The 10907-nt window shown below is 43.6% G+C and overlaps 1 protein-coding gene across 1 annotated transcript in view; it reads right to left on the bottom strand.

The window, feature by feature from the left end:
* The window catches only part of Klhl23 (kelch-like family member 23), a gene marked incomplete at its 5' end in the record, with an annotated part of 16610 nt that extends 6262 nt beyond the window's left edge, over window positions 1-10348 (bottom strand). Inside the window, 2 exon segments of the mRNA XM_013518729.1 lie at window positions 6076-6228; window positions 9134-10348. Coding sequence (XP_013374183.1) covers window positions 6076-6228; window positions 9134-10346 — 1366 coding nt within the window.
* Between the last annotated feature and the right edge of the window lie 559 nt (window positions 10349-10907).

A 10907-nucleotide genomic window follows, 5' to 3' on the forward strand; every position in this document is an offset into this window, starting at 1 on the left:
GAACTCGTAATGATCCTCCTGCCTCAGCCTCCTAAGTGCTGGGATTACAGGCATGCGCCACCACGCCTGGCATCCACTCAAATTGAATTAAACTTTTTCCTAAGATTCTTCTCATTGAAAGGGCCTTTTAAGCTTGTGTATCTAACTTCCTTATTTTACTGGAAAGCAAGGCCAAGAGCCTAAGCCACTTGCTCAAGGTTAGGCAGGTAAGTAAGCGGTAAAACCAGGAGAGAACGCTGTCCACGTTCTCATGCATGGCTTCTTCCTGTTCTTCACTCCCTCTTTCCCTCAGCTCATCCCTCAGCTTACACCGGCTCCCAAGAGTCTGCCCATGGCTGTCCTGCTGCTCCCAGCTTGCAAGCCATCTTCCTCATCCCCACATCCCCGGCCCTCAGCCAAATAACCATGTCTGGCTCCAGCCCTCCTCCTGAGCTGCGGACCCCATTTCCCACGGACTGCCGAATAGCGACTTGCTCTCCAACCCTGCACTACGCAGGGAGCTCACCATTCCTTCTCCCCACTGGCTCCTCCCTCAGTGCTCTCCAGCTTCCCAGACAGCTGGTCACAGACCTGGCAAGACTGTGAAATCCTTTTTCTATCCCTACCACTTCTCCGGGCTGCCGGCATTCGCACTGGGTTAACTAGAACAGTCTTACCAGATTTTCTGTCTTTCTCCTAAAGAAACTCTCTTCTAAAAATGAGAGCCGAGAGGGCTTAGGGCGTAGATCAGTGGTAGAGTGCAAGTTTAGTATGCAAGAGGCCCCAGCAGTCTATGCCTGGAAACACCTGCACCAACAAGAGCTAGTCATACATAGTACTCTGGATCTCAAAACCCTGATGGTGTTCCATTTTTAAAATTCTCTAACTACTACGCAACATCCTCCAGGATATGCTCCCAGGCTGAACTCTCCAACCGTCTCAGTCTACCCCCTTCTACTCCGTTCATTCATGTCTACACCCGAGTAACAGAATACACCTGAAACTTCGCTTCTTGCCCTCCTTTATTGGGCTGATCTCCCACAGAAAAATGCTCCCTCAAAAACTACCTTAGGCTGGGCCTGGTGGCACATGCCTGTAATCCCAGCACTTGGGAGGCTGAGGCAGGAGGATCGTTGCAAGTTTGAAACAAGCCTGACCTACAAAGTGAGCTCAAGGCCTGCCTGAATTGCAGAGCAAGACCCTGTCTCAAACACACAGACACACACACACACACACACAAAACAACTACTTTCAATAACTGTGCCCATTCTTTAAGGCTAACCTCATAAATCCCACCCAAGATACATCTAAAATTGCCATATTTCCCTTATTCAGACTCAAGCTCTCAATATTCTGTCACAATAGCACTCATTTGCACAGCACTTAGCTGAAGACTGTCCTCTATTCCTGTGAAGTATGGATATTTGCTTCTAGATTCTCAATTCCTGAGGCAGCAAAGACCAGCACATAATTATCTTTGTATCTTTCTGTGTGTTTGTGTGTCTTTTTGAGACAGGGTTTCGCTCTGCAGTTCAGGCTGGCCTTGAGCTCACTCTGTAACCCAGGATGGTCTCGAACTCGCAATGATTCTCCTGCTTCAGCCTCCTGAGTCCTGGGACTACAGGCAGGGGCCACCACACCTGGCTGTGTCTTTACATAATAATTAGGGTATCACCTTTCCCAAAGGAGGGTCTCAATAAATGTTATATTGAATTTAATGAACTTATGGTCCCATGTTTTTCAATTATACAACGCTACCCCTTTAAAGGGGTTAAGATAAAATATAGTATTTGTATTACTTTTGAAAATTTCTTTCCAGCCTAAGCTATGTAACTATGTAATACAGACTTAGGTCTGATGACCAAGCTACCTCACACCCTGCAGGAGCTGTCTGCGAGATGCGCAAGAAGCATGCTGCGCTATAATTCAGTGGATGCGGACACAAATGCCTTCAACAGCTGAAGGAGACAATGACCCAGCTGACAGAAACAGGTCAAGACTGAGAGAAACGACGGCACCGCCCCTTAGTCTGTGATGTGACCAGGACTGGACGGAGGGAGGGGAGCGGAGAAAACAAGCCCCATCCGACAAGAACAGCTATTCCTGGGCTCCGGTGAGCGCTGCCAGGAAGCAATACTGTCTGGCTGCCAGATCTTCCAACTTTTCTAACAGCAAGAAACCATGAGTTTTATGTGAAATCCTGAATTTTAAATGTTGGTAGCGAGCCAGCTCAAAAATATTTTAAGTACTGTGAAAGTCAAACAGAATATATCACGCAAGGTGCTAATTTAATGTTTTTCACCTGCCACCAGGAAAAAGTTCAATGTAAATCAAAACTTTACATGTGAAATTGTATCTTCCTATTGATTTAGACTGTAAATTCTTTTATTAATTTTCAATTTTCCTTGGCTTCTAATACTAGGTTTGAGCTCCAGTGCTTTTAGACTCATTTTCAAGTACCTAATAAGCTGTATGTAATTTGCATGTTATGAAACAATTTTAAAGAAGTCCTCTATTAAGTTATATTAAATTTACACCATCACTCCTGCTAATTTATTACCTGACTTTTTTATGTATTGGATTTTGTTTGGAAAGATGAGTCTAAACATAAAATAGGGAGAGTAACTATCTAACTCCTAAGGTTGACACAAGGGGAAAATGAGGAAACAGCAAAGTTAAGAGCAGCACGTACTCCCAGCCAGGCTGCCTGGGGTTGAATCTCACCTCTTAACAAGCACTTGCTGGCTGGCTATGGGAAATTTGCTAATTTAATGTCTCTGCGCTCAGTGGACGTGAAGAGAGATAACAGTACCTACCTAGTTTATAGGATTATTATAAGGTTTAGGTAATGCTATGGTTAAATAGGAGTCATTTCATCCAAAGGACCACATGCAGAGACTTGGTCCCCAGCATGGTGGTACTGGGAGATGCATGGACCTTTAAGAGATGAGTCCTTCTGGATGTCCTTAGGTCACCGGAAGCAGTTCCTAGAAGCCGGTCTTCTGTCCCTCTCCTTGTTTCCAGGCTTGTGAAGTAAGCACCTTCTTTGACAGATGCTCCCACCATTGCATCCCACTGCCCTCATCAGAGGCCAAATAAATAGGCCTCCAATCTTGAATCAAGCCTCCAAACTGTAAGCTAAATAAACCTTTTCTCTTTATAAGTTAGTTGCCATAGGTATTCTATCACAGTAACATGAAGCTGACAAATACAAAGAGATTCATATATGTACAGTTATTGGAAAAGTAGTGCCTGGCACCCACTGAGTAAATGCTAGCTACAACTCAGTACAACCTATTATTGTTACATTCCATTAGAACTGCATTGGTCACAACAGAGTGGGGGGAGTCAAGGATGAGCTGAATGATTAGGACAGTGAAGTCTGCCCATTCTACGATGTCTCCAGAGTCAGGCCATCCTGCAGGTGAAGTTTCTTCTTATGCAAAGCCTGTGGCACTTGGAGATGCAGCACCCAATTCAGGTGTGCTGCACATGAGCTGAGAGATGGGACAGCTAATGGGTGAAGGAGTAGCTGCATGGACTGAAAGCAGGAACACCTTAGGAGAGGCAGAATGCTTAGTGTTCACAGAATAGGAGTGGAATCCAATTACAGAATACAGCTCCTGGACCACCACTTTCAAATTTATATGATGTTGGGAAAGTTATTTATTCTTTCTAAGACTTTATTTCCAAATTTGCTGAATCTTGGAAGCAGCGCATATGTTCTTTCCCTTTTTTTTTTTTTTGAAGCAGTCTATATATTCATCAACAGGTGAACAGATAAAGAAAATGTGACATTTACACGCAATGGAGTACTAGTCTGACATAAAGAAGGATAAACTGAGTCACCTGTAGGAAAATTGATGCACCTTGAGACCATAATGATAAGTGAAATAAACCAGAAACACAAGCTTAAATATTGCATAGTTTCTTTTATAAGAGAAACCCAAATTATAAATAAATAGCAAAATAAAAATGATAGGAAGGGGGCCAGGGATATAGCTCAGCAGCATGGTGCCTGCCTGGCAAATGTGAGTTTGATTCCCAATATCCCCCCAAAAAAGATGATAAGAAGCAGGAAGATAGATCTTTCTCAAATGAGGAGATCAAGAGATGGAGAAGGGGGCAGGGATATAGCTCAGCAGCACAGCACCTGCCTGGCAAGCGCAAGGTCCTGAGTTTGATTCCTGGTACTGAAAGAGAGAGAGAGAGAGAGAGAGAGAGAGAGAGAGAGAGAGAGAGAGAGAGATGGAGAGGGAGAAGGGGATGAAAAAAGGAATTAAGATACATTATGGAGAGGCTGGGGATTTAGCTCAGCGGCAAAGCGCCTGCCTGGCAAGCGCAAGGTCGTGAGTTTGGTTCCCAGTACCAGAGAAAAACCAAAAAAAAAAAAAAAAAGATACATTATGTACATGTATTAGCTCCGCACAAGGAATGTAACTACTATGTACTACAAATATGTACAAATTTTTTTAAAAAGTATATACCCACAGAGTAGCAGTGAGAATTTAGATAATGCTACATGCAAAGTGCTTAGCCAGGAACTGACCTACAGTATGAGCTCAGGAAGGTTAGTGTAATAGTTTATACACTGTGTCAACTTGAGAAGTTTAGAAGTTTAAGTAACTCAGCACTTCTACCTCCGAGGGTGTATAGGACATGCCTCTGCCTCTCCAGGATGTTGTTCATTGTGTCAGTTTGAGAAGTTAGAAGTTTAAGTGACTCAGCAGGGAGCCAGGGTCTTTCCTTTGTAAACACCTTCAAGGCTATACTTTCTGGCATCATTTCTATAGTATGTAAACATCTTCAGCCTGTGCAAGAGGAGGGCAGGGAGATGGTGTTAAGTGCTACTCCCACCCAAGGGTGGGTAGCCTGGAAGAAAAGAGGCTGGATCTTTCCCTCTTTGCTCTTGTTGCTTTTTGCTGTCTTCTGCTGCTTTGAAGTGTTGTCCCTGTACCATGCTACCCTGCCTCGGAGCCAGCTGATTATGGGTTGAAACCTCCACAGACTGTGAGCTGGGTGCTGGGTATTTTGTCTCAGCCAGGACAGAAAAGTAACTAAGACAGTTCAAGCTTGTGGATTTTAACTGCCCTCTGGAGTCACACACATGAAAGCCTGATATGCTGAGGAAAGTGATTCAAAGTAATATGGTGATACGGTGATATGAATTTTTCCTTGATAAAGAAGCTTAAACATATGACACAGTTGTACAAAGGTAAAACTGCTTTTTTCCTGGTGCTGGGGCTGAACCCAGGGCCTCATGCATGCTAAGCAGGTGCTGTATCACTAAGCCCCAGCCCCAGCCCCTATAATAGGCTAAAAGTTTGCCCCTGAACTCATCACAAAGAGGGAAGTCAAAGAGCGAAAGACATCACGGGAGAAGGCCATTCTCCATGCAGTACCTGCCCTTTATGACTCTTTGGTGACAGCAACACAGGGCTCTGGGTATCATGGGAATAAGTGCTTCGTAGTAATCAAAACCCAGACAGAACAGGCTTCTAAACGCTGACCTTCAATCTCCAGGTACCCTTCCAGACCATCTGACAGACCAGTGCTTTCTGTCTATAAAAATTTTGTTTTAAATAATGCATGTAGAACTGGGTGTGGTGGCGCACGCCTGTAATCCCAGCACTGGGGCGGCTGAGGCAGGAGGATCGTTGTACGTTCAAGACCAGCCTGGGCTACGAAGTGAGCTCAAGACCAGCCCAAACTGCATAGTGAGACCCTGTCTCAAAAAGACTAACTAACTAACTAACTAACTAAATAAATAAATAAATAAATAAGTAGTAAATGAAAGAAAACACATAATAAAGGAACAGGAAAAAGAAAAGAACGTAAGTGAAAAAAAATTTAAAAGGAACCTATCACTTGTAACCACACAGCCTTTGTATGTGTTACACAGACACATCAGGGAAAATGTTTCACCTAATCAGAATCTAAACATGCTCATTGTTAGATATGTGTATATTCTGAGCTTTTAAGTTATACCCATGTGTGGTCTACCATAAACCTAGCATTTTCCACTTCCACTCATTTTTAGCCATCCCTGACGTGGGTAGACCGCGTGGGGCAGAATTTGAGGGGGTATTTGCTTACCTGGGTGTGGACTGGAGGTGATGAGGCTCCATTCATTGATATCCGAATTGTAGCTCTGGACCTTGTCGTAGGTGCAGCTTCCTCTGTAGCCACAGTGGCCGCCGATGACGTAGATAACTTCATGCAAGACACAGGCGGTAGCATTTCCCACACCTGTATGTCAATCAAAATCATATCTTTAGATTGAGTGTTTGTTCTTTTTTTGCAGTGAATAACGAGCTCAGTTTATCAGGGTTTTGTTATTACGGGTGGTAGATGCAAGGCAATGTGCTCGGTGGTACATAGGGAAATAAATGAAAAAGGAAGACTCCATATGTTCTTTAAGAGAGGGTGAGACACACAGTCAGAACACAGTTATAGAAGGGAAGAAGTACCATAAAAAGGAGACAGTGCAAAGGCTCACCGGGCAATGCCAGGAAGCCTATGGGCCAGACCAGGTGGCATATGTGGTCAAGAACCCTGATGCCCAACTAAAAATCTGGACTTCATTCAGCTGAGGTTTTAAGCTTTTTAGAGAGTGTGAGAGGGACTAAAAAAGGAAGATGGAAAGGAGTCGGGAAGATGTAGGTGCTGCCATCTCAAGCGACAAGGGGAGAGGGCCTGATGTAGAAGGGGCCTGGGGTATGGAGGGAAGGCACAGAGCGAAGGACACAGGCCAAACAGGCCTCGATGACCGAATCCAAGACCAGTCGGCCCAATTCTGAGGTCAGGCAATCGGAAGACCTCAGTGCCACGGAACTGTCAGGAGGAAGAGGAAACTGGTTCCGGGGGAGAAGAAAAGACAGAGATAGATGATAAGGTTCAATTTAGTTGAAAATATTGGTTTAGTCTTTCAACCAACTTTTATTTAGCATTGATATGTGCTGGATGCAATTTAATCTCAGGTCATTTACCCTTCAAAATAAAAATAGGTTTATAAGTAGGGTAGTTAGGATGGAAAAAAATACTTCGGAGTTCATAGCCAAATGTTTATTTCTTCTCTGTACATCACATCCCTAAGCCAAAAAAGGAAATGAAATTGGAATTTCACTCTGTACAAATTGAGCTCTCATTATCAGAGGAAGTTGCTAGTTCAACACATGATTGCAAACAAGACAAACTGAGAGAAATGTTATCATTTCTACAGAAAGATGAGTAACTGAAAGTTTGGAATGCTCTGTCCTTCAGAACAGTACTAGTCAAGACTGCACAAAACTGGCTGAGCACTACCCTTCCTTGGGTTAGCTAGATATAATCAAGAATCAAAACTTCAAAAGTTAAGAGAATTCATCTCTGGAGTTTTCAGCCCAGGTGGCAGGTGGAGGAGGATTTGGGGACATGGGGTGGGGTCTCCCATTCCACATGGCTAAAGCAAGAACACATATGGCTTTCTTTCATACTAGATAAACCAGCGCAACATTTTCTTTTCAGCAAGCATCACTTCAAATACAATTTTTAAAAATTTCAGTAAAGTCATAAACCTCCACCCTCAAAGAAATATAGTCTGCACTACTGAACCTGTTATCTCATCATTAAGAAACAGAGGCAGAAACACACTCAGGTTTGCAATAGCCGCTAAAATAGTTGAACTTTCGTTGTTCCTTTTGTAGGAAAAGGAGTCAGGACCACACTGGCAACAGTTAAGTGGTGGTCAAAGTTAGGACACAGCAAAAGAGCAACCATTCAACGACAGGGGGCTTTAGGCTAAGTTCTCCCACCCAATCAACTACTGTTGTACCTGTGGGCATGTGCAGACCTAACATGTACCAAGGACTGTTCCACACTCTCCACAAGCATAGATTCACCTCCCGTGATCCTAAACTATGTCGTGTTTCATCCCCATCATGGAGGCTGCAAAACTGGGGCACGAAGAGACTGAACAATTTTCCCAAGCTCCCCAGGAAGTGGAAGGTGGGGGTCTGGACCCGGCAGTGTGGCTGCAGACCCAGTGTGGCCGCCTGATCACAAGACCATTCAGCTCTCAAGCTTCCTGCTGGTTGTCCAAGGATCACACCAGTTCAGATTTCCAGACCAGGTCAAGTTCCCACACCCTCACCAGCATTAAAAAAAGAAACAGAAAGGCCTGGGAAGAAACATTTAGGACAAAATGACACAAGTTTGGTAACAACCTACCAGCTGTTTTTGGAACTCCCCAGCAGCAATGAATAAATGTAATGAAATCAGATTCCAGTTTAACTTTTTCTCCAGTGGGACGGAAGGAGAACAGGGCTAGTACATGACCAAACACAGCAGAAAACAGCGTTTATCAGAAGATACTGAGACCCAGGAGTGTGCCTGGCTCTGTGGGCCACAGAGGAAGGCTGTGGGATCTGCTCCTCTCCTTTATTCGGAGACAAGCCTATGTCACACAGAGCAGAGGTGTTTTTGTCTCCAGTTCTTGGGACAATTTACTTTTTTATATTCTGTAGGGACCAAACATTCCAAGGTTTTAATGAAGGACCTTTTGAGAGCTCATCAGTGTATTTTGAGAAGAAAAAAAAAAAGTTAAATATTGAAAAGGGTTTAATTTCAAGAACATGTTTTTAAAAACCTAAAACATGAATTAATAAAACTAGCTGGGTTATTCAGCCTCCAATTTAAGTATAAATTCTGAAGACTTGGCTGGGTGTAATGGTGCATGTGTGTAACCCCAGCACTCAGGAGGCAGAGGCAGCAGGATCACTGTGAGTTCCAGAATAGCCTGGGCTACACAGTGAGTTCAAAGCTAGCCTGAACTACACAGTGGGATGGTCTAAAAATTAAAAAAAAAAAAAAAATTCTGAAGACCTGAAGCAAGACCGTTACTTACGGCAAGGTATATACAGAGAAAACAAAATGAATTATCCTGTTTTCTTACATTTCTGTTTCCTGATAGTTCTTTTCTAGCCTGAGTAATATATCTTAATTAAATAATTCTTGACAAGTTAAAAGACTATGCTATTCTGTTTTTACCTGGAACATTCTGTCCAATCCTATTTGTATAACCCACTATAGCTTTGGAGAGTATCCCAAAGTGATATATCCTATTTCAAGTTACTTGCAAGAGAAATGAGAGTGGAGAAGCAAAACTCGCACTTACCTTTGATCATGTTTGCAATAGGAATCCATTTCTCTTTCAGTGGATCATAGAACTCAGCCTCTTCTGCCGGAGCCCCTTTCCTGTAACCACCAAGGGCGTAGACACAGCCACCCAAGGTGACTGCACAGTGGTAATACCTGGCATTGAGCATTGGCAAACCTTCCATCCACTCATCACTTTCACTGTTATAGATCCACACTGTGTCAAGAGCTTCTATGTTATCCGTCCTGTAGCCTCCAGTTACATAAATGTTGGGTCCTAAACATGTAACACCATAGCTCTCTCTGGTGTAATCAGGTATTTCGGCTCCTTGAATCCAAACATTTGTCAAAGGATCCCATATGTGAACCTCTGATAAAGGATGCCAGTAGTAGCCTCCAATGATATACATTGTGGCTGTGGACCTCTGGGAAATCTCTTTATGCACAGGATTCAAGGCATTGTATATTAGAGAGCGTATCTTGTTTTCTGTTAGTAAGCAGCTTCTTTGAAGGCCTAATGCTGTTTTTAAATACATTGGATCTATATCTATGTTGACATAGCTTAGCAGATTGTACAGGCATTCGATTCGATTTTCTACATCATGAGCAGTCCACTTAATCACTGGCTCTATGATAGCTTCTTCTTTCCAAACGCTGAGATTCTTTCTGGACAAGATAAAGAGAAACTTCTCCAGGCTGATTTCCAGAAACTCTTCTTGTTGCCATACTTCCTTAAATCTTGAACACAGAATTCTTCGAGATTCTTTCTCTAGCTCTGGACACACATGAAATTCTGCGAAGGAGTGCATTCCGATACAATTATCAATATCCAGGTGTCTTACCAAGAACTGCTCACACGCCTTCTTTACTGAAAGGAACTGTAGTAGATCCGCTGCTTCAAGCAGGCTTTGAACATTTCTTTTAGTTATTTCAATTTGAGAAGTGTACGCATAATTGACAAGGCCTTCCAGAATATCATGATGGATGCCAGAGAGTTTTATTTTATTTTTAAATTTTTCTTTCATGTCAGCTGTGAACATTGCCTTAAAATAATTGCTGCAAGCAGCTAAAACAGCTCGGTGACAATGAAAGATTATGCCTGAAGGGCACTGAAGGGTAATATCAGTAAATAATCCATCCAAGTAAAATGTTCTGAATGCATCAAGAAAATCCACCGGATGTGCAGAATCTTTGAAAAGATAAATATAATCTTCTTGTCCTTTTAAAGCCATGGCTGCAATAAGCATGAAATAATAAATGTGTTTTCAATTTCGCATATTAATCTCAACTCTATATGTTTCAATCATTGGAATCAGATTAGCAAGGGGTATACTCCAAAGCTGGACTAAGTTCAGCATTCTGGGCAGCAAACGTACAATGTGGATAGGCTCTTTCATAACTGATATAGTGGTCCATTTAAATTCAGGGTAGCTCGGAGGCGGAAATGAGCCCCCCACCCCCGGATTTTTCAGTTGCACGTTTGAGCAGAAATAGGGATCTGCTACCCACTTCGCCCAGTCTGCAATCTGTCCCAGGCTGGCGGTCCCAAACGAGAACCCTTGCTTGGCAAGCCACGAGTCCGAGGCCACCACACCGGCCACCGGACCTCGGACGCCTCGGCTCTGCCCCAAGTGAACCTTTTTCCTTTGCGCCGTCTCCCCTTGAAGTCACATCGGGCTGCCGCGCAGGGGGTCGCGGAAACATAAGTGGGGAGGGAATCTCAGGAGGGAAACGCTGGGCCTCTCGGCTCCGGGAAGCGGAGAAGGCGAGCGCCGACCCTCCCGCGCCCTCCC

This window comes from Chinchilla lanigera, unplaced genomic scaffold, assembly GCF_000276665.1.
Source record: "Chinchilla lanigera isolate Chin_1 unplaced genomic scaffold, ChiLan1.0 scaffold00048, whole genome shotgun sequence".
In the NCBI taxonomy this organism is placed as follows: domain Eukaryota; kingdom Metazoa; phylum Chordata; class Mammalia; order Rodentia; family Chinchillidae; genus Chinchilla; species Chinchilla lanigera.